The 23,533-nt window shown below is 44.5% G+C and overlaps 1 protein-coding gene across 2 annotated transcripts in view; it reads left to right on the forward strand.

Annotated features, from left to right (window-relative positions):
- Positions 1 to 23,533, forward strand: part of LOC136633382 (cytochrome P450 2H2-like) — a 61,510-nt gene that overhangs the window by 27,027 nt on the left and 10,950 nt on the right. For both annotated transcript variants that reach the window (XM_066609081.1, XM_066609080.1), the window contains 3 exons: positions 7,563 to 7,725; positions 15,139 to 15,288; positions 17,386 to 17,546. In XM_066609081.1, the coding sequence (XP_066465178.1) occupies positions 7,563 to 7,725; positions 15,139 to 15,288; positions 17,386 to 17,546 (474 nt within the window). The remainder of the gene's footprint in view (positions 1 to 7,562; positions 7,726 to 15,138; positions 15,289 to 17,385; positions 17,547 to 23,533) is intronic.

Consider the following 23,533-nt stretch of genomic DNA (forward strand, 5'->3'; position numbering starts at 1 on the left):
CAACCTAATTCAGGCGGAGACGCCGACGAGGCGGCAGTGCGAGGGTCGCAGAGCCCCCCCGGGTGCGGTCACCATTCCCAACTACCGCCCACAGAGAAGCTCCTCCATATCGCCGGCGGTCACCGGTTACATCGACCTGACGGCCGAAACAGAAGCTAACGGGGAAAAACCTCCTCAGCGTATCTCCGAACCGTAGGAGGAGGGAATCAAGGTGAGGAGAATCAAGATCCCCCTTGCGACCCACCACCCCCCGGGCACGACATACACGCTGGAAACAGCAGTCAGCATCCCGCACCTGCAAAAAGAGAAGCAGTGCCGGCAGGGCGACATTCACTAACTCCCGCCATAACGACCTTACAGAGCCAGGGACACTACTCTAGCCTCACGGTTAAGATAATCAGTGGGGACAGAATATCACCCTATAAGCAATAACAACTAAGCCACTGATCCCCTGGCCCCTTGTCAGAGACGAAGACGCCATTAACCCCCCTCCGCGGGCGGAGGCGCTCCTGTAAGCCGTGTGAATACCCCGACTTTACAAAGGAGCAACACTTTACAGTAAAGGCACAGCAACAAACTCTGCTGAAAGCTGATATAGGACTCCTAGAACAACTTGGGTGAGTCCTGTTCAACTCTGCTACACCCTACACAGCAGAGCCCACAACACAACAAATCTAAGAAGGCAAACTGCTAAGAGACACATTCCCTCCTGGGACAACCAACCCCCCCCCCCCCCCCTGATTAGAGGAGTCCCCCACCACCTCTATTAACGACCTCTCCTGAACTCAGAGATAACAACCAACAACGCAAGACAAATCCACTTTACTCAAACAGTCCTATACTGAAAAGCACAAGATTTGGACTCTGCTGCCACCAAGTGGTCGTGAACAGCACTGCCAGAAGAAAAGACACATAATCGCTACAACTTATATATAAAGACCTCCCTAACTCCACACGCGCTACACAAACAGAGCGCTGCACACATCCCATCGGAAGGAGGGGGTGACAAAGAGGGAGGAGAAGAAGGAGTAGGAGAAAAGAAAAGGAGGAAAGAAGAAATAAGACAGGAGTAAAAAGGATGACCTCCTTTTAATGCACCCTTAGCCACACAAGACTCTACACGGTGGCTAAACCGTCAAGTGGACCCAAAAATCATCACCAATATCCTGAACAGAAAAGGAGGGAGAGAGAAAAAGACGAGAGAGAAGAAAGCCATTAATAGCGCAATCATGCGCCCCACACAAACCAGACAGGGGAAAAATTCCCTACCCCCACAAACGAGCACAAAAAAACCTTCAAAATCACAAGACATCTCTGCTTCCTCAGACCAAAACTCCCGCTCTTCAATAGAGGATTCACAAAACTTATCACAACCAAACAGCGGAGATCCAAACCCGAACCGAAGCTCTACAACGAGCCCTATGCCCAATATCCCAGAAAATCTTTTAACTCAGATAGAATCACTGCTACAAAAACAACTGTCCAAGACCTCTTCAGAAATAACAACAAAGCTCTCTGGAGAAATTCGAGAACTCAGCCAAAGAACAATCGCCCTCGAAGATAGGATGGACAACGCCACCATAGTTCTTGAATCCCATGAAAAAGACATAGAACAGCTCCATGATGAAATCCACTATCTACATGACAAACTAGAAGAAGTAGAAAACAGAGCCCATCGCGATAATATACGGATCCGTGGAGTCCCTGAATCGATAAAAGATCTTCAATCAACAATAACTGCACTATTCCAAGAGCTCTGCCCCAGCATCCCAATCGACAGACTGGAACTTGACAGAATCCATAGAGCCCTGAGAGCACCAAACCCTAACAGGCCTCCCAGAGACGTAGTGCTCAAGCTCCACTTTCACCGCACTAAGGAACAAATAATGCGCGCAGCTCGTTCCTCCCACAAACTAGCCTTCCAAGGATTCGACTACCAACTATATCCAGATTTGGCCCCCTCAACTCTCTCGAAAAGGAAAGCACTTAAGCCCTACCTACAAATTCTACAAAGAGGAAAAATACAATATAGATGGGGCTTTCCATTTAAATTGACTTTCTCTTACCAAGATAAAGTACACACGATACTATCACCAGAAGGAGCCCGACGATGCTTTAAAGATTTAAACATCCAACAACCACCACCACAACCGAACTCCACAGACTTACCACCAGCCTCACCATCATCCTCAAGACCCACCTCCGAAAACAAGAGGAAGAATTCAACAATTTCTTGAGACCAACGCAGCTGACCGACAAGGACTCCACGAAAATGAAGCACAGACGCAAGTAACCGTAAAATATCTGTGAATTACCCCTCCTGCCCCCCCCTTTTTTTTTTTTTTTTTTTTTTTTTTTTTTATTAATCCCCCTCCTCCTTCTCCCCACTTTATTTATCTATTAATATCACTTTTCCCACACCATCATCCCCTAACCTCCTACTAGGTCCACTTGAACCATCTCTCCCCAAGAACTATTACTTTATAACCCACCCGTTCTCAGAGTCGATGTGGCTACACCTCTGAAAACCACCCGAAAATATGAGACTCTTTCGGCATGCTGCCATTAAGACAGCGAAGCCTACAACCCTTAAAACAAATGTCAACAGTTGGCCATTACCTGTATGTTCTCTTACAATAATGGCCAACCCAATTACTATAACTCAAGAGTTTCAAAAATTTCTAAAGAAACTTTACTCCCAACAACACGCCATCCCACAAGAAGAAATTACTTCTTACCTACAAGAAATATCCTTCCCCAGACTAAAGACAACAACTCTTGAACACTTAGCCTCTGAGATCACCCACGAAGAAGTGATAAACGTCATCAAAACACTTAAGAGCAGCAAACGACCAGGCCCAGACGGCTTTTCCGCCCCATACTATAAGAAATTTTCCCCAATCCTAACCCCCCCACCTAGTAAACTACTTCAATGCAATAAAGGAAGGTAACCACGTCGGCCAAACAGCCCCACTGGCCACAATATCTATGATACCGAAACCAGATAAAGACCCACTAAACATTCAAAACTATCGTCCCATATCTTTAATAAATGTCGACGTAAAAATCCTTACGAAAATTCTTGCGGAACGCCTGAACACAGCCCTCCCCTCAATAATAGGAGGAGACCAAGTAGGATTCGTCCCTGGTCGACAAGCCCCTGACAGCATCAGAATAATCACTCACCTCACACACCTTTGCAGGACTAGAAAAATCCCAGCGATGCTCTTGTCCCTCGACATCAACAAAGCTTTTGGCACACTGAGTTGGGACTTTCTGTTCTCGACCCTTGAACACTGGGGGCCCCCGGGCGTGTTCCTCTCCTGGATCCGGTCACTATATACTCACCCTAAAGCCTCCGTACGCTACCGAGGCTTTTGCTCGGATACATTCCGGATCTACCGGGGGACTCGCCAGGGCTGCCCACTATCCCCCTTACTCTTTATCATGGCCATGGAAGCATTAGCCATCAAAATTCGAAACAACACAAACATAAAAGGAATTGAAATAGCCTCAGTTCATCACAAACTCTCAATGTTTGCTGATGACCTACTCATGCTAATAACCTCCCCCCACATCTCCCTACCTAACCTTATGCAAGAGTTATCCAGATTCGGATCAATATCGGGTTTAACAATTAATCAAAAGCATACAATCTTACTTTACCCCCCGAAACATTAAACCCACTCCAGGGGAACTTCCCCTTCCAATGGGCGACGGGCTCCTTGGGCTACCTGGGCATCCAACTAACGAACGATTATGCATCTCTATATGGCCAAAACTATATCCCTCTCCTCCGTAAGGTGAGGATACTTCTGGAAAGCTGGAGTCGCTATCACATTTCTTGGATAGGAAGAGTTAACGCATTGAAAATGACACTCCTTCCTAAACTACTATACTACTTTCGAGCACTCCCGATTCGAGTACCTGGCCACCTACTAAAGACTCTCCAACTAATATCCCTCCTATTTGTGTGGAACGGAACGATCCCGAGAGTAACACGATCCACCTTATACAGACACAGACGGAGAGGAGGTCTGGGAGTCTCAAACTATTTAAAATACTACCAGGTGGCCCAGGTGGCCCAATTGGCCCTTTTTCATTCTACTCACAACACCCCACTATGGGTATCCCTGGAGGCCACGGAAATACACCCCCTCACAATAGACGCCCTGCTATGGACCCCTCCCAAATACAGACCAACAATCACTAACCCAATAGTCAACCACTCCCTCCACATATGGGACTCCATAAAATACTCGGGGAAATTGATATCTCCCCACTTACCCCTTGCGCCACTAATACGCAACCCTATGTTCTTACCAGGCAAGGAGTCGCCACAATCATTCGCAAACTGGACAATGTCAGGTCTCACTAAAGTATACCAACTATATACGGCAAATGGACCAATTTCTTTCCCCTCATTACAAGAAAGGCACAAAATACCATCATCGGAAATCTTCCGGTATTTGCAAATAAAACACTTTATTTCCACTCTTCTCAAAAACGTAGACTCCCCACTAACCTTAACATCATTTGAAAGATGCTGCTACAAAAACCCACATGTGAAAGGCCTCATATCAACGATCTACTCAGATCTAATACATTCCTCCTTCCGAACACAACTCCCATATACAACCCGATGGGAAAGAGATCTCGGAAAAACCCTCTCAGAGGAGGAATGGGCCCAGATATGGGACGCCACCAACAGTAGTGCTAGAAACATATTAATGATGGAAACATCCTTTAAAGTCCTATTCCGCTGGTATCTAACCCCAGATCACGTTGCCCACGCGATCCCCAGAAGGTCTCCCAGCTGCTTTCGTGGATGTTTAACCTCAGGAGACATGCTCCATATCTGGTGGACCTGTCCTAGAGTGAAAAGGCTTTGGATTAGAGTCTACTCTCTAATATACTCAGTTACAAACTACAACATCCGCAAGGACCCCTGGGAGGCCCTCCTAAACAAACGTATAAATAACATCCCTTCTGACTCCAGAAAACTAATATCCTTTTTCTTCCTAGCCACGAAGCAGGTAATTGCACACTCATGGCAAAAAGCCTCGTTAGACTTCACCGAAGTTAAACGTAGACTAGACTGGTACCTAACAAATGAAAAACTAACCTCCATCTTATCTGACAAACACGAAAAATTCCTAAAAATATGGTCCCCATGGTTGGAATATTCACTTCCCTCACAAAACAATAGGTTCCTGCCCTCACTATAAGAGTTACGAAATAGAGAGGGAAATAAACAAACAAAACAATAAAAAGGGGAAAACCTTCTCAACCAACTGAAAGCTACACTGTAGCAAAACACATGGACCAGGACTGTCTCTGGCAATCTTCGCCCCGCGGGAAACACCCAAGCTGTCCCTGTCACCACCCCCCTCGTCACCTCCCCTACCTTGTCTACCCCTCATGTTCTCCAACCCCTTCTACATCACCCAGTTGGGCCCTGGCCAGGCTGATTATTCTATACACTGTTTCTCTTAATGAATACTACAAATTAAGACTGAGCTGCGATACTACAAAAAACACCATGCTGAAGGCTCTCTGGTGTGCATCCCCTCAGTCTCCTCCACTTCATTGTAGACACTGCTTATTGTAAATCTGCATGATTGTACCACTTTTCAGCGAAATGTCTACCACTTTGTTGTAAAATTGTAAAACCTTAATAAAATACAAGTTAAAAAAAAACAAACAAACAGGGAGGGCTTAGTAACTTGGGTGCATCCTGGCGGCTGATGCACCCGTCTTCTTGCACAAGACGGCCGCAATGCAGGATGGACGTCTTTCCACAGAGCTGGAGGAAAGAACACGAGTCCGGCAATGGAGCCGGTCATGTGCTCTTTTCTGCCAGCGTTGCGGAGAGTCGTCCGTCCTGCAGTGTGACCGTTTTGGTATCGCTGCATCCGTAAAAGTCTGATCTATCAAAGTAATGTATGATTTACCCTGCACGGTGAATGTGGTAAAAAAAAAATAAACTACGCCCGAAATGCACTTTTTCGGTCACCCTATTTCCGAGAAAAAATGTAATAAAAGGCGATCAAAAAGTCAACTGTATGCGAAAATGGTACCAACAGAAACGTCAGGACATACCGCACAAAATGAGCCCTCACACAACTATGTCGCCAAAGAAATAAAAAAGTTATTGCATGCAGAAAATGGACACAGAAAATAATTTAAAAAAATGAAATATCTTAAAAAAAAAAAATACAAGTACTACAGCAAAAAAAATACTATATAAGTTTGGTAACGTAGTAATCGTACTGACCCATATAATAAAAATATCAGGTCGTTTTTGTTGCACTTTGCGCGCTGCAGAAACAGGACGCACCGAAAGATGGTGGAAAGTCTTTTTTTTTCTCTCCGATTACAGTTTTTTTTTAAAGGTTTTTCAGTAAATTATATGGTACAATAAATAGTGCCATTGCAAAATACAACTCGTCCCGCAAAAAAACAAGCCCTTATACAGCGACGTCGATGGATAAATAAAGGAACTACGATTTTTTTTTTAGGGAGTAGGGGGAAAAAAAGGCAAAAAGCAAAAAAGCTCCGTCACTAAGGGGTTAAAAGTGGGGATGGAAAAAAGCACAATAAAAACAAAAGTAAAACTGCTTGGCCACTAAGGGGTTAAAATGGGAAAAAAAAAAGGACATTTGACGCAATAGCGAATAATACTCACGCAAGTTCTTCTTTTCCGCTTCTATTGCGTTCATCCAGGCATCCCCATAAACCTGAGCGGAGAGTTGAAGCCAGGATTGTTCCTTTCGATTCTTGTTTAAGTACTCTGGGCAGTTACTGTCCCATATGCTAGGGAAGTCCTGCATCATTGCGACAAGTTTGCCCATGTCGATCATTATTCGTTACGCCTGGTGGCTGCAGGCTGGTGGCTGCAGGCTGGTGGCTTGTGGCTGCTGTCTGGTGGATGAGGTGACTGGAAGGACAGTGCTGCTGCTGAAATTTGCCTGTGAAGCTCTGTGCTGTGTGTTGGGACGCCTCCTACCATGCCTACTTCCTGTAGTCATAGCAACCAGTGACTCCATCCGCAGCTGCACTGCGGATGTACTGCGTGAAAAAACGCACCCATTCACTTGTATTGGAGTCTTCACACGCAGAATCCGACCCAAATTAGAACAGGTCACAGATTTTTTTCAAGCGCGTGAAAAAACGCGATACAAATCCGTCCGTCTGGGGACAACTGCGGATCCTCATAGGAGTATATTGGCTGCGGTCTGGGGCACATAATGTGCCTAAAATAACGCGCTAGAAATTCCGTTCGTGTGCAGGCACCCTTAGTGTGCTTTCACACATAGAGATTTTTTTTTGGAAGAGCAACAGTTTTTGATACAATTTTTTTAAAGTCATAGCCAGAAGTAGATTCAAAGGAAATGGTAAAGGTAAAGAAAGGACCTAAACTTGTCTTCTTGCTGGAGCACCTATGTCTTTGGCTCAAAAAACTGTTCAAAAACTGAAGTGTATGGTGAAAAAAAAGCTGTATGAAATTTCTCGTAGCGTTCCATACTGTATGCCTAAAATGTTTTCTCTTTTTTCTGTAGCTCGGTGAAAAGTATGGACCTGTCTATACCATCTACATAGCAAACCTCCGGACAATAATACTGATTGGGTACGATGCTGTTAAGGAGGCATTGGTGGATCACAGTGATGTGTTTAGTGATAGAGGAGACACAGGAACAGGAGAATTTTTTAATAAGGATTTTGGTAAGTCCCTTAAAGGGGTTGTCTCGCGGCAGCAAGTGGGGTTCAGCACTTCTGTATGGCCATATTAATGCACTTTGTAATATACATCGTGCATTAAATATGAGCCATACAGAAGTTATTCACTTACCTTCCCTGCGCTGGCGTCCCCGTCTCCATGGCTCCGTCTAATTTCGGGGTCTTCTTGCTTTTTTAGACGCGCTTGCGCAGAAGGGTCTTCTCCTTCTGGACGGTTCGGGCACGAGTGGCGTTCTGGCCCCGCCCCTTCTATGCATCATCGCGTAGCTCCGCCCCATCACGTGTGCCGATTCCAGCCAATCAGGAGGCTGCAATCGGCAATAGACCGCACAGAGCCCACGGTGCACCATGGGAGAAGACCCGCGGTGCATCGTGGGTGAAGATCCCGGCGGCCATCTTGGAGAAGGAAGAAGTAGGAAGAAGGAAGAAGTCGCAGAGCGGGGATTCGGGTAAGTAATTTTTTTATTTTTATTTTAACACATCCCTTGGGTTTGTCCTGCGCCGAACGGGGGGCCTATGCAAAAAAAAAAAAACCCGTTTCGGCGCGGGACAACCCCTTTAAACGCTATGGACATCTTTCGGGGCCTTTTTCACTTAAATGCATGTATTTTGGGCTGACAATCATTTTTGCATTATTTGTCTTTGCAGCTTCTACATTTCATTGTATAGAATGTGTAGGGGAGAAGCGACAAGGGTTGGAAACTAAAGGCCCTTTTACACGGGATGACCTGTCTGGTACAGATGCCCAGCAGGTCATCCCAGCAATAGTTATCGTTTCCATGCTTCTACAGATCGTCACTCAGTGAATTGATGCAGAGCGGGCTGGGGATCATTCCTGCCTCCATTCACAGTAAACAGACAAGAATGAATGACTGCCCGTTTACACGGGCCGATACGTTGTTTAGTTTTCTGCATGCAGAAACTGTACGAAGAACGAGAAGTTAACAGATTCTTGTTAGTTGTTCAGTCAGTGCTAACATTAACACTAAAAGATTTATCGGCCATGTAAAAGGTCCTAAGCCAGTCATGCAGTCTTAGGGCTTATTCCGATGTGCCTATATCGGACGGGTTTTCACGCCTGGTCGATATACGCTGTCCCTCTCTGCAGGGGAGGAGAATAGCCAGGATCAGTGCAGTGAGCTCCCGCCCCCTTGCCACTATTTGCAATGGGAGGGGGCGGGATGGGGACTGAACTTAGCTCCGCCCCACCAAATAGCGGAGAGGGGGCGGGAGTTCAGTGCACTGCTCCTGGCCTGGCCCACCTCCTTTTCCTGCAGAAAGGGGCAGCATATATCGGCCTGGCGTGAAAACCCGGCCCATATACGCACTTCGGAATAAGCCCTTACTGATGGATCTCCTACGGGAACTTAGGGCCCTTTTACATTAAATGATTACCATTCAGATGCTCTCTGGATTGTGCGAATCTGAACGATATCATTCAGTGTAAATGCTGCAAGCAACTGAACGATGAATGAAAATTCTATACTTGCCTATTCCTCCCCAGGCAGTCTTCTTACTACATCTTCTCACCTATCTTCTCCTGGTTCCTCCAGTCCCCAGGGTCACCTCATTGCAAACCAGGGAATGCCGAATCCTCAGCAGCCAGCTTTAGTGCGCAAGCTATTGCCATGACTGTGTAACTGTGATGTCTGGCCGCTGGTGTTCATATAGTGTATGAACACTCGCGGCGAGACACTGCGCATACAGTCACGGAAATAGCCGAGCCTGCGCGCTTAAGCAAACTGCTGAGGATTTGGCATTCCCTGCTAGGCAGTGAACGCTACGTCACTAGTAATTTAGCATACACTGACCTGCGGGAAGCAGAATGCCGAGAATGGATGCTACATCACAGGAAAGAAAAGAATCGGCTGACCTTGACCTTGAGGACTGGAGGAGCCAGGAGAAGATGTGGTAGGAAGACTTCCTGGGGAGGAATAGGTAAGTATAGATTTTTTTCTCCAATGACAGAACCCCTTTAAGCTCTCTACAATCATTCTGTGTAAGAGGACCCTTTGGCCGAATTCACACTGGCGTTAGTCTATCCAACACATTTCTATTCTGTCCTTAGGGTGGATGCAGACAAACGCGGTGTTGTCCCCGCATACGACTGTGATTATCACGGCAGTATAACGGGACTAAACGAAACCACTGATCTCAATAGTAGTTCAGTGGTTTTGTTTTCACCATTTTTTTTCCCACCCATTATTTGTTTGACCAGGAAAAGATATGACCTTTCCTAGCTTTGCTGCACGTTAGTAAGCTACATGAGGGAAAGATCGGGCAGCACCTATCTTCCCGCTGTTATTTTCAAACTCAAGCGCTTGGGTGCGGGTGCGAAGTCTGAAAATCCGGAGAAGGAATTCCTGTCGTTCAGACACAACTTTGCTCCGTGCCAGCGAGCATAGTGGCGCCCACGCTCACGGGGGTAAGCCCTTAGTAACAGAAAAACAGAAATAATTGCTTCCACTTTTTCCCACATATATTTAAAAGCAGTTTCATTTTTTTAAGGCTTGTCTCCCATTTTGTTAGGTTTTGGTTATTTACTGGAAAAATTGCTGTCTGCAGCGCTATTTTTCTAGCAGGAAAAAATGAAAATCTAATGGACAGAACAGAAAAACAGAAATGTACTGACTAGTTTAATGCTGGTGTCAGTTCAGCCTTAGACCTCATTCAGACTAGCGTTTTTTTGCACACAAATAGCCGCGCTAAAATATCGCCACTTGAGTGACGAAAAAATCGCATGAACGAAGCCAAAAACGCAATCTACATTCTCCCATAATTTGCTTTCACATGATCACATGATCCGTCGTGCATGCTGCGTGTTAATCCAGCTTCGATAGGAGTCAGTGGGAACTCCTTCGCAACATGCACCAAAGATAGGTCAGGTCCTATCTTTTCTCGCAGCAGACACCCTAGATGTGTGCATTGTAGCCGCGCATGTCCTAGGTCAGGTCCTATCTTTTCTCGCAGCATGTACCCTAGATGTGTGCATTGTAGCATCGCATGTCCTATCTTTTCTCGCAGCATGCACCCTAGATGTGTGCATTGTAGCCTCGCATGTCCTAGGTCAGGTCCTATCTTTTCTCGCAGCATGTACCCTAGATGTGTGCATTGTAGCATCGCATGTCCTATCTTTTCTCGCAGCATGCACCCTAGATGTGTGCATTGTAGCATCGCATGTCCTATCTTTTCTCGCAGTATGCACCCTAGATGTGTGCATTGTAGCATCGCATGTCCTATCTTTTCTCGCAGCATGCACCCTAGATGTGTGCATTGTAGCCTCGCATGTCCTAGGTCAGGTCCTATCTTTTCTCGCAGCATGCACCCTAGATGTGTGCATTGTAACATTGCATGTCCTATCTTTTCTCGCAGCATGCACCCTAGATGTGTGCATTGTAGCATCGCATGTCCTAGGTCAGGTCCTATCTGTTCTCGCAGCAGACACCCTAGATGTGTGCATTGTAGCCTCGCATGTCCTATCTTTTCTCACAGCATGCACCCTAGATGTGTGCATTGTAGCATCGCATGTCCTATCTTTTCTCGCGGCATGCACCCTAGATGTGTGCATTGTAGCATCGCATGTCCTAGGTCAGGTCCTATCTGTTCTCGCAGCAGACACCCTAGATGTGTGCATTGTAGCCTCGCATGTCCTATCTTTTCTCGCAGCATGCACCCTAGATGTGTGCATTGTAGCATCGCATGTCCTAGGTCAGGTCCTATCTGTTCTCGCAGCAGACACCCTAGATGTGTGCATTGTAGCCTCGCATGTCCTATCTTTTGCAGGTGTGAGGATTTTGCGCTTCTAAAAATCGTTTATGTGAACGCTTCAGTAGGGAACCATTGGTTCTAATAGACGTAATCTGTTTGTGCAGCTATCTGTGCGCAAAATAAATACTGATCTGAACGAGGCCTTAAACTGTCGTATATACGGTGTTATGTAGAAGCTGTAGAAAACAAACTAAAAAAAATAATTAGACCCGACTACAAAAGGGATTTTTTTTTTTCAGCTGAAAATGCATGCATTTAAGAGCAAAAAAAGTTTTTTGAGTCTGTGAATAAAATAACATAAAATGTATTCTTCACTGTAATTTCACTGGGAATTATTGTATAATGTTGTTTAGAGACCTGAAATTTCTGGTGATGCCTATAATAATTGGCAGGTATGTGGGAAGGATGGGGAAGTGTGTGTGTGTGTGTGTGTGTGTGTGTGTGTTTTCTAGGTGCCTAGAATCCCCTTCGCTTGCAATGATAAGTCTTCACTGTGTGTGTGTGCGCGCTTCTCATGCTCCGCCCCTGGTGACAGGCCCTAAAGTATATATAAAACACAGAGCCTAACCGACAGAAGACATAACAAAGTTAGGGATGTTGGGAATGGGAAAACAAAAATGACACAATGAAAATACAACTAAGCCGTTATTATGACAAACACAACTCAGTGGTCCTGACAGAAGACACCAACCTACTGCCACACAGAGATTCACCAGAGCTGTGTCTGTGATGTGCATGTCATGTAGCAGAGCTGTGCCTGATGCGCATGTCATGTAGCAGTGCTGTGTCTGAGTTACGCATGTCATGTAGCAGTGCTGTGTCTGAGTCACGCATGTCATGTAGCAGAGTTGTGTTTATAACATGTGCATGTAATGTAGCATTGCTGTCTGTGACGCACATGTAATGTAGCATTGCTGTCTGTGACGCACATGTAATGAAGCATTGCTGTCTGTGACGCACATGTAATGTAGCATTGCTGTGTCTGTGACGCGCATGTAATGTAGCATTGCTGTGTCTGTGACGCGCATGTAATGTAGCATTGCTGTGTCTGTGACGCGCATGTAATGTAGCATTGCTGTGTCTGTGACGCGCATGTAATGTAGCATTGCTGTGTCTGTGACGCGCATGTAATGTAGCATTGCTGTGTCTGTGACGCGCATGTAATGTAGCATTGCTGTGTCTGTGACGCGCATGTAATGTAGCATTGCTGTGTCTGTGACGCGCATGTAATGTAGCATTGCTGTGTCTGTGACGCGCATGTAATGTAGCATTGCTGTGTCTGTGACGCGCATGTAATGTAGCATTGCTGTGTCTGTGACGCGCATGTAATGTAGCATTGCTGTGTCTGTGACGCGCATGTAATGTAGCATTGCTGTGTCTGACGCGCATGTAATGTAGCATTGCTGTGTCTGTGACGCGCATGTAATGTAGCATTGCTGTGTCTGTGACGTGCATGTAATGTAGCATTGCTGTGTCTGTGACGCGCATGTAATGTAGCATTGCTGTGTCTGTGACGCGCATGTAATGTAGCATTGCTGTGTCTGTGACGCGCATGTAATGTAGCATTGCTGTGTCTGTGACGCGCATGTAATGTAGCATTGCTGTGTCTGTGACGCGCATGTAATGTAGCATTGCTGTGTCTGTGACGCGCATGTAATGTAGCATTGCTGTGTCTGTGACGCGCATGTCATGTAGCAGAGCTGTGTCTGTGACGTGCATGTCATGTAGCAGAGCTGTGTTTATAACATGTGCATGTAATGTAGCATTGCTGTCTGTGACGCACACGTAATGTAGCAATGCTGTCTGTGACGCACACGTACTGTAGCAATGCTGTCTGTGACGCACACGTAGTGAAGCATTGCTGTGTCTATACCGCACATGTAATTTAGCAGAGCTGTGTTTGTAACATGTGCATGTCATGTAGCAGAGCTGTGTCACTGTATTTAGGAGCTGTGTGTGTCGTGTGTGGAAATCAGAATGGATGTGGTAGAGCTGTGTGTGTAATCTGCTGTGTGTACAATGTGCTTAATCAGCATGGATGTATGTAATGTAGCAGAACTGTGTCTGTGCTGCGCACGTCATGTTGCAAACCTGTGTCTGTGCTGCGCACGTCATGTTGCAAACCTGTGTCTGTGACACAAATGTCATGTAGCAGTGCTGTGTTTGTGACTTGCATGTCACGTAGCACAGCTGTGTCTGTGACTTGCATGTCACGTAGCACAGCTGTGTCTGTGACTTGCATGTCACGTAGCACAGCTGTGTCTGTGACTTGCATGTCACGTAGCACAGCTGTGTCTGTGACTTGCATGTCATGTAGCACAGCTGTGTCTGTGACGTGCATATCATGTAGCACAGCTGTGTCTGTGATATGTGAATGTAATGAAGCAAAGCTGTGTCTGTGCCGCGCATGTAATATAGCAGAGCTGTGTCTGTGCCTCACATGTAATGTAGCAGAGCTGTGTTTGTAACGTGCATGTAAAGTAGCAGAGTTGTGTTTTTAACATGTGCATGTAAAGTAGCAGAGCTGTGTTTGTAACATGTGCATGTAAAGTAGCAGAGCTATGTTTGCAACATGTGCATGTAAAGTACTAGAGCTGTGTCTGTGACGCGCAAGTCATGTAGCAGAGCTGTGTCTGTGCTGCACATGTTGTGTAGCAGAGCTGTGTTTTGCAACATATGCATGTCATGTAGCAGAGCTGTGTCTGTGACGCGCATGTCCTGTAGCAGAGCTGTGTCTGTGACGCGCATGTCCTGTAGCAGAGCTGTGTCTGTGACGCGCATGTCCTGTAGCAGAGCTGTGTCTGTGACGGGCATGTCCTGTAGCAGAGCTGTGTCTGTGACGCGCATGTCCTGTAGCAGTGCTGTGTCTGTGACGCGCATGTCCTGTAGCAGAGCTGTGTCTGTGACGCGCATGTCCTGTAGCAGAGCTGTGTCTGTGACGCGCAGGTCCTGTAGCAGAGCTGTGTCTGTGACGCGCAGGTCCTGTAGCAGAGCTGTGTCTGTGACGCGCAGGTCCTGTAGCAGAGCTGTGTCTGTGACGCGCAGGTCCTGTAGCAGAGCTGTGTCTGTGACGCGCAGGTCCTGTAGCAGAGCTGTTTCTTTATCACGCGCATGTCATGTAGCAGAGCTGTTTCTTTATCACGCGCATGTCATGTAGCAGAGCTGTTTCTTTGTCACACATGTAATGTAGCAGAGCTGTGTCTGTGATGCGCATGTAATGTAGCAGAACTGTTTCTTTGCCACTCATGTCATGTAGCAAATCTGTGTCTGTAACGCAGAAATCATTCTGGGTGGCTGCTAGTGCTGTTTCCTTGCAGTGCTGGGATCCTGGGTTCAAATCCTATAAAAGATAACATCTGCAGTTTGTATGTTCTCCATGTTTGTGTGGGTTTATAAAAAAAATTCTACAAATGTTTCAAGTTTGCACCATTTTCAAAACTTCTGTTCTACAAAGCTACTACTAACTCAGTTAGTAGGTGGACACTTTCTCGTTTACATATGAAGGCAGCTACTGCAATGCCATAAGCTGATTGCCAGCTACACCAATTGAACATAGCACGCAGACATAGGATTTCTGTAGAAGGGCACTGATCTTTTTCTAATCCTGAATCCACATGCTTGAATTTACAGGAGTCATTGCAAGCAATGGAGAACGGTGGAAAATTCTTCGTCGATTTTCTCTGACTACTTTGAGGAATTTTGGAATGGGAAAGAGGAGCATTGAAGAAAGAATCCAAGAAGAAGCCCGATGTCTCGCTGAAAGATTTATGAAGGACAAAGGTAGGTGGCCTATTGAATATATTTGTCTCAGGCTGGCAATGATAAATTGCTGTTGGCCAGCATCTATCCAGAGGCCACTGAGACTCCCATTGATAGCTGAAATGAAGGGGTTGCAGTGCTTAGTCAATCACTGTGGTCTTTCTGCTGCATTCCCTACTCCTTGGTGGTTCAGAGCAGCTAAAGATGGAAGCCTCATGGAAACCAATAGACCTTTATAGCCTGTCTTCCACTATTAAGAACAGCCAAAGACTACTAAATGCAGTTGAAGGGGCACGACACTTGTGCCACAGCCTCTTAACCCTTTCCAATCCACTGTCTGACGTCTGAAGACATACTGATTGAAGCCTGTACAGCTCCGATGTCGGAAGACGTCCAGCAGGGTATTCTTACTGTATATTACTGGCCGCTCTGTTGTCGGAGGCCTCTCCAGCATGCCCCATACTGCAGTACTGGCTCTAGCCAGCAGATGGCGCCATTGTATAATGGCAGAAAGAGAAAGCCCCCTAGGAAACCTTGAATCCAAAATTGGATTGCAAGGGGTTAATTTCAGTGAGCAGTGGGGACCTCAGCACCCAGAATCAGTAACTCTTTAACCCTTTGCAATCCAATTTGCCACCTGCACACTCCCTAACTTTTAATTATTTTGAGTGGAAAAGTGCACCATGGATCTGTTGGAATGACTCAACAGAAACAAATAAAAATGTGCTGCCACGGTGATTTTATTAACAATTTTTTGAAAATTTACAATTTTGTCAGAAATTAAAATTTCCCTGCATAACTCCAATGTCGAGCGAGGGCCGACATGTTTCTAACAGTATACAGGATAGAGCTCTGATGTCGGAGTGCATATGTATGTTACAGTATACAGAAGAGCTCTCTTGTATACTGCAGCATACATATGCAGAACAGCCTTCGACATTGAAGCGCTGTTCTCTATATTGTTGCATACATATGCAGAACAGCCTCCAATATCGGAGCGCTGTCCTGCAAACTGTTGAAAATATGTGTCTGCCCTCATAGGTCATCAGAGCTATGTAGGGAGATCTTAATGTCAAGGGAGCGCTAACACTGGATTGGAAAGGATTAATGTTAGGGCTCCCACCCACTAGCATTTTTTTCTCCACTGCGCTGTGAGAGTAAGTGAAAACTCCCGCAGAGCAGTGCGAGAAAATCGCTGCGATATTGCTGCGACAGTCTTTTCAATGGGGCCAGCAGCAGCAGTGCTAGCCTCATTGAAAAGATATGGAGAATGCCGCGGACTTCTGCCACAGCTGTCACAGCTGTGGCAGGAGTTTCTGTCATCCCCGCGGGGATGAATAGCAATATCTTAGCTATTCATGAATGAATTGCTAAGAGCTATCTGTCATTGGCTGAGCGCTCAGCCAATAGCTAAGCAGTAGCTGCTATTGGCTGAGCCCTCAGCCAATCTGCACAGCCCTTTCAGTAGGCGGGGATTTTTAAATCCCCGTCTGCTGAAAGTGCTGGACAGCAGTGCCGGGGAGCCACCAGGAGGACGCGGCTGACAGCAGGAGAGGTCAGTAACTTTTTTTACTATTTTTTTTTTTTTTTAACCACTTTTTTATGATTATCGGGAAAGGGCTTATATTTCAAGCCCTTCTCCGATAATCATTCTACAGGGCTAGTCAGAAACCACTGGGATAGTCTGCCGCAGAAAGCAATGGGATAGCCGTGGTCCTTGCGGGGATGAAGGAAACTCCTGTCACAGCTGTGGCAGAAGTCCGCGGCATTCTCCCTATCTTTTCAATGGGGCTAGCGCTGCTGTTGCTGGCCCCATTGAAAAGACTGGCGATGTCGCAGCGATATCCCAGCAATTTTGGGATATCTGCCTGCGTTTTTCTCGCACTGCGATGCGAGACTTTAACTTTAGAATCGCATCGCAGTGGAGAAAAAAACGCCAGTGGGTGGGAGCCCTAAATTTGATATGTATCACAAGCTTAAGTGAGTTTGCCATACACACCAAACTATACATCTGCAGTCCCACTCTACAGTATTCTTTATCATGGTCTTTATTTTCATAATGTCAGCAGGAGAAATAGTTAACGCCGTGACTGACCATTTCTTCCTATCTATTAACAGACACTCCAATTAACCCATCATATTTATTACGGCTCTCTGTTTCCAATGTCATTTGCTCCGTTGTGTTTGGTGAACGATTTGACTATGAAGACCAAAAATTCTTGTCTCTCTTGTCAAATTTTCAAGAAACTATAAAGCTGTTCAACACTCGTTTAGGACAGGTAAATATTACAAAACATCTCATACGTTTTTGAGTTCGATGTAATTAAAATTAATTTTCAAAAGTAAAAGGGTCTCACTGTCTCTTGCAACATTTGCCCTCATGGCTTAAAATATATTGCCTGGTGTGTATTAGATATATCCAGACATACAGTAGGTACCCACTTGTCTATATGGGTAATATTGCAGTGGCCAAATGTGGCCGGTTCTATAGCTGATATCTGGACACCTTGGCCCACAATAGGACTGCCTGCAGTAATGGCACATTTCCACTGGCACACAGTCGGGCATGAATGTTCATAGCAACGATTGTCTAATTGTCAGCCCATGTGAAGCTGCACCTGTTCAAAAATTGTTGTCGGCTGCACATCTCCCCATGTTAACGAGGAGTGTGCTGCAGACAGCAGTGATCTATGAGAGATAGGCAATGGTCAAAACAGAAAGAAGCCCCAGCACTCCAGATAATGAGCAGACTTCTGTAAAGTTGTAGTATAAGTGAAGTACTTACTTCACAGGGGGGTCTCCTCAGAGAACACCTCTAACCTGATAAGCAATATGGTCCTCCTAGGGACTTCAAACTCCCAGATGAACTCCGTTCAAAAGTCCAGTAGGCAGGTGGTTTCCAGCAGCACACAATTAATCTCCATCTATTTTCTTCCTTGGGGAGGAGAACAATTTCTTCTTTTATTTCATTTCACGTTAATATGCAAAGCCAACTCCGGGGCCAAGAACCTGCAACCCCTATCAATACTTCAGCAGGAAAATTCGAGAAGTGGCAGCATAAAAGGTGCATAAAACAATTCTTGTGTTTAAATGGACATTTTTATTGTTTCATTGTTAAGTAGAAAGGCAACGTTTCGACCACATTGGTCTTTCTCCGGATCATGGACATGTTGCTCTGTTTCATCAGTTAGCGGCTTGAGAAAGACCAATGTGGTCGAAACGTTGCCTTTCTACTTAACAATGAAACAATAAAAATGTCAGTTTCGATGTTTGATTTTATTCAGGTTACACTGCTTATCCGGGTTAGGGATGTTCTCTGAGGAGACCCCCCTGTGAAGTAAGTACTTCATCTATACTACACCATTACAGAAGTCTGCTCATTACCTGGAGCGCCGGGGCTTTTTTATGGTTTGACCATCGCCTATTTTCTTTATATGCTCCCCGACTGTATTCATTCGGATCCCCCACTGACGCTCTCCTTGATCGGATGTCTGGATGACCAGGGCTGACAAAGCTTCTGTATTGTCCACCAGGATTAGGGACATGCCGGACTATTCCTACATAGGCAGTCCGGACACGTCAGGGTAAGTCTAAAATTATTTTTACAATATTTGAGAAAGGAATTTGAGAACGCCATATGGTCTTCTCTTCCATTTCATCCCTGGGGCGCGGCCTTAGTTGATCTATGGGAGATGAATGGTCATTTATCTCAGCCTGAATGTATTTGTACAGACCAAGTAGAAGAGCACCAATGTCACTGACTTGCACTTGTGTACAGGAGCAAATCACTTCATGTAAAAGGACTTTAAACCATTAAAATAAGGCACTTGGCAGATTTAAAATGATTCTACCATTTAATGAGAGAAGCCATTCCTCAGGGTCTAATGTTGCCCTGTAGCCCATGTGTAATTTCTTTTTAAATATGATTGTTCTGAGCCAGAGAAACCAAGAATACGTGGTGTTATAGCCAACTTTCAAACCTACTCAGGGTTCTTCCTTAGGCATAATGAAATGGATCGGAAGAAGTGTGCATACATACCGTATATATATATATATATATATATATATATATATATATATATTATAGTATGTGTGTGTGTGTGTATATATGTGTGTGTATATATATATATATATATATATATATATATATATATGACAAGGCACAGACGTGATTAATTTGCACTTAAAAAATACCAGAACAGGATGAGTAAATAGATAAATACATATTTAAATAGTCCACTGATAAAGATGTGAAAGTTTTATGGTCTCTAAATTAGTGTTAGGGGGTCATCAGGCCACTGTGTTATCTATGCTATAAATTTCTCATCCTTCCGAGTCATGAATCTTCTTGAAGCATTTTAGGCCTTTGTTGAAAGTGTCAACGGTTGTTATAAATTTGTAACACATTTGTGTATAAATTCTTCTATGGCTTTGTGATTTGAAATTGCCTTTTATTATGGTGACTTTCATGTGTTCTATGTTGTGTCCGTTACTAGAAAAGTGCTCGGCCACAGGTAATTCTGTCTTTCTCTCATTAATTGTGTGGCGATGAGATCTCATCCTGGCTTTCAGTTTTTGTCCTGTTTCTCCAACATAAAGGCCTCCAACAGGACATTTACTGCACAGGATCAGGTACACAACATTGGATGTGGGACATGTGAATGTCCCCGGGATCTTATAGTTCTGCTGTGTGTTGGCGATTTGTATCCGGTCCTTGGTCAGTACATGTGAGCAGGTCTTGCAGCTCCTTAGAATAAATTCCTTTTTGTGTGTCAGAGGGCAATGCACCCCTGATTATAAGGTTCCTCAAAATTTGGAGGTTGCCTGTAACACAGAAGGGGAGGTTTCGGGAATATGGTTTTCAGACGGTCATCCTTGTGTAGGGTATGATGGAGTTTCTTTGCAGTTTTCCTTAGTGCCTCTAGCTGTGGATTGTATGGTGACATTGGACATAATTGCTGTGTGTTTCTGAGTGGGAGGGATTAGTGATCTGTAAAAACAGATTTCCTGCTAGTTCATCATGGTGGTTGGCATGGGGACTCTGGTCCGTGTTAGTTACCAGCATGACAGAGAAGGTGCTTGGAGTTACTGTACTGTGAGTTTGGGATAGTTATCTCACAGCTCAAGTACACCAGTCGAGCCATTGTGACCCACCTTACTGAGATCTGGAGAAAGAGACTGAAGAGGCTGACGAGGTGGGGCAAGAGGTTCTGGTAGGTGAAATCTGGGTGAGAGGCAAACATGCAACTAAAGCCTCCGGGGCCTGATTGCAAAAGTCCAGATTGGCCCCTTTCACCTGTATCTGTACCCATACCCGTGCCTAAACCACACTGCAAACAGCTGCAAAATGAATTTACATATATGATTCAACCCCTTGGTAGAAACTTTCAAATATGACTCATTCCTGGAGTACATGAAAATTTATTTGTAGCCCCTCAAGCTGCGTTTTTAAGAAACTGCATACACTGTTTAAAAAAAAACGTGTGTGGATTGAACCCCTTAGTGACGGAGCTTTTTTGCTTTTTTCCATTTTTGTTTTTTCCTACTCCCTTTTAAAAAATCGTACTTCCTTTATTTATCCTTTACTTTTATTTATTTTTTTTAAGATATTTAATTTTTTTTCAATTATTTTCTGCGGTCATTTTGTGCGCGCAATACCTTTTTTATTTTTCCGTCGACGTAGTTGAGCAAGGGCTCATTTTTTGCGGGATGTCCTGAAGTTTTCGATAGTATCAATTTGGAATACATACGACTTTTTGATCGCTTTTTATTGCATTTTTTCTGGGAGACAGGGTAACTAAAAAAGTGCATTTCTGGCGTTCTTTATTTTTTTTTTCAGACGACGTTCACCGTGCGGGAAAAATAATGCACTACTTTAATAGATTGGACTTTTATGGACGCGGCGATATCAAATACATATTTTTATTTTATGATTTTGATTTTTTAATAATGGATATGGCAAAAGGGGGATGATTTAAACTTTTATAACTTTTTTTTAACAATTAAAAAAACTTTATTGATGATTTTTTTTACATTACTTTGAAGTCCCCCTGGGGGACTTTAACATGCGATGCTTTGATCGCTCCTGCAGTATGACGTAATGCTATAGCATTACGTCATACTGCTTTTTTACAGGCAGTCTTTTAAGCCACCCTGTGTGGATGGCTTGATAGGCAGTCTGCTAAGGCAGCCCTGGGGCCATTCATTAGGCCCCCGGCTGCCATGACACCTGCACGGCTCCCCCGATCTCACTGCGGGGGGGGGCCGCGCGGGACCACGAACAGCGTTCGGGGGATTTAAATGCCGCTGTCAGAATTGACAGCGGCATTTAAAGGGTTGATAGCCGCGAACGGCCGAGCGCAGCTATTGCCCGCGGGTGTCAGCTGTAATAAACAGCTGACGCCCGAGCTGTATGGAGGGAGATAGCGGCGCTACCTTCCTCCATACACGTCCTGCAACAGCAGGACGTAGTTTTACGATAGGGCTGTCACTAAGGGGTTAAACAATACATATGACCTTTTTAAAACCGCATGCAATTTTTTGATGTATTTTTTTTAATTGTGTGTAAAGTCTGCAATCCTGTAGAGAGGATGGCCAGGTCACACCAGCATGGTCCATACACTTATATACAGGATGTATAACTTATACCAGTTGTATATACATAATTATATACAGAAGATGCTCAGGTTATACCAGCATGCTCTATATCACTATATACAGGAGATGTATAATTTATACCAGCTCTACATATATAATTATATACAGGAGATATAAAGGTTATACCAACAAGGTTTATATCATTATATACAGGGGGGTGTACATGTGGTATTTGTAGTGATAGGGATCATGCTGCTATAACCTGGATATCTTCTGTATTTAGTTATATGTGTACAGCGGGTATAAGTTATATCTCTCTGGTATATAGTGATTTTATATATATATATATATATATATATTATATATAGGAGATATCCAGATTATACCAGCATGGTCCATATCTCTATATATAGGAGATGTGTAACCTACACCAGCTGCACATATATACTTCAATATAGGAGATATCCAGGGTACACCAGCATGGTCCATATCACTATCTACAGGGATGCAGGGTGATAGACATCTCCTATGTATAGTGACATGGAGCATGCTGGTATACCCTGGGTATCTCTTGTACAGTATATAATTATATATGTATAGCTGTTATAAGTTTTGTATCTCCTCTATATAGTGATATGGACCGTCCCTATGTTATATAGTAACTTATACCAGCTGCACATACATAATTTTAAATATATATGATATCCAGGTTATGCCAGGGATATGGACCATACTGGTATGCCCTGAGTATCTCCTGTTTATAAATATATATGTACAGCTGCTGTAAGTTGCACATGCTTTGTTATTAGTGCTATGGAGCATTGCTGTATAACTTGAATATCTCCTATCAATAATTATACTAGTAATTATTAGGAAATTATAGTAGTAGTGTTTCTGGTGGCGCAATGCACCACACAGCTGTGCTACATGGTACATAAATTATAATTATCACACATACTGCTCTACTACATCCATCCTGACCCCACACATTACACACACAGTTCTTCTACATCTATTCTGACCCCACACATCACACAACTATACTACATCCACCCTGATTCCCACACATTACACACACAACTCTGCTACATAGTACATCTATTATGATCCCCACACATCACTACTACATCCATCCTGACCCCACACATCACACACACAGCACCTGACACACACAGCTCTCCTGCATGGTACATCCATTATGATCCCCACACATCACACACACAGCTTTACTACATCCACATTGATCCCCATACAAGACAAACACAGCTTGGTTCCTCCCGCAGCAGTGACTTCACCACATCTCTGTGGTGGTGGTAGGCCAGTGCCTTCTGTCAGCACCGCTGAGTTGTGTCTGAGATAATAACAGCTTAGTTGTGTTCTCATTTTGTTATTTTTGTCCTCCCCTTTTCAAGAGCCCTAACAGGGTTGTTCTTTTGTCAGTCAGGCTCTGGTTTATATATGCTATAGGACCAGCGAGGACATAACCACTGGGCAGAGCGTGAGAAAAACTCACAGTACTTTATACCAAACTGCAGAATGGCTCCTCCCACAGCAGTGACGTCAACAAAGGTCCTTTAGCACACCGGATATCTGTGGTGGCAGTAGCTAAGTGTCTTCTGTTAGGACTGCTGAGTTGTGTCTAAAATAATAGCGGCTTAGTTGTAATTTC

The sequence above is a fragment of the Eleutherodactylus coqui genome, chromosome 6 (genome assembly GCF_035609145.1).
Source record: "Eleutherodactylus coqui strain aEleCoq1 chromosome 6, aEleCoq1.hap1, whole genome shotgun sequence".
In the NCBI taxonomy this organism is placed as follows: Eukaryota; Metazoa; Chordata; class Amphibia; order Anura; family Eleutherodactylidae; genus Eleutherodactylus; species Eleutherodactylus coqui.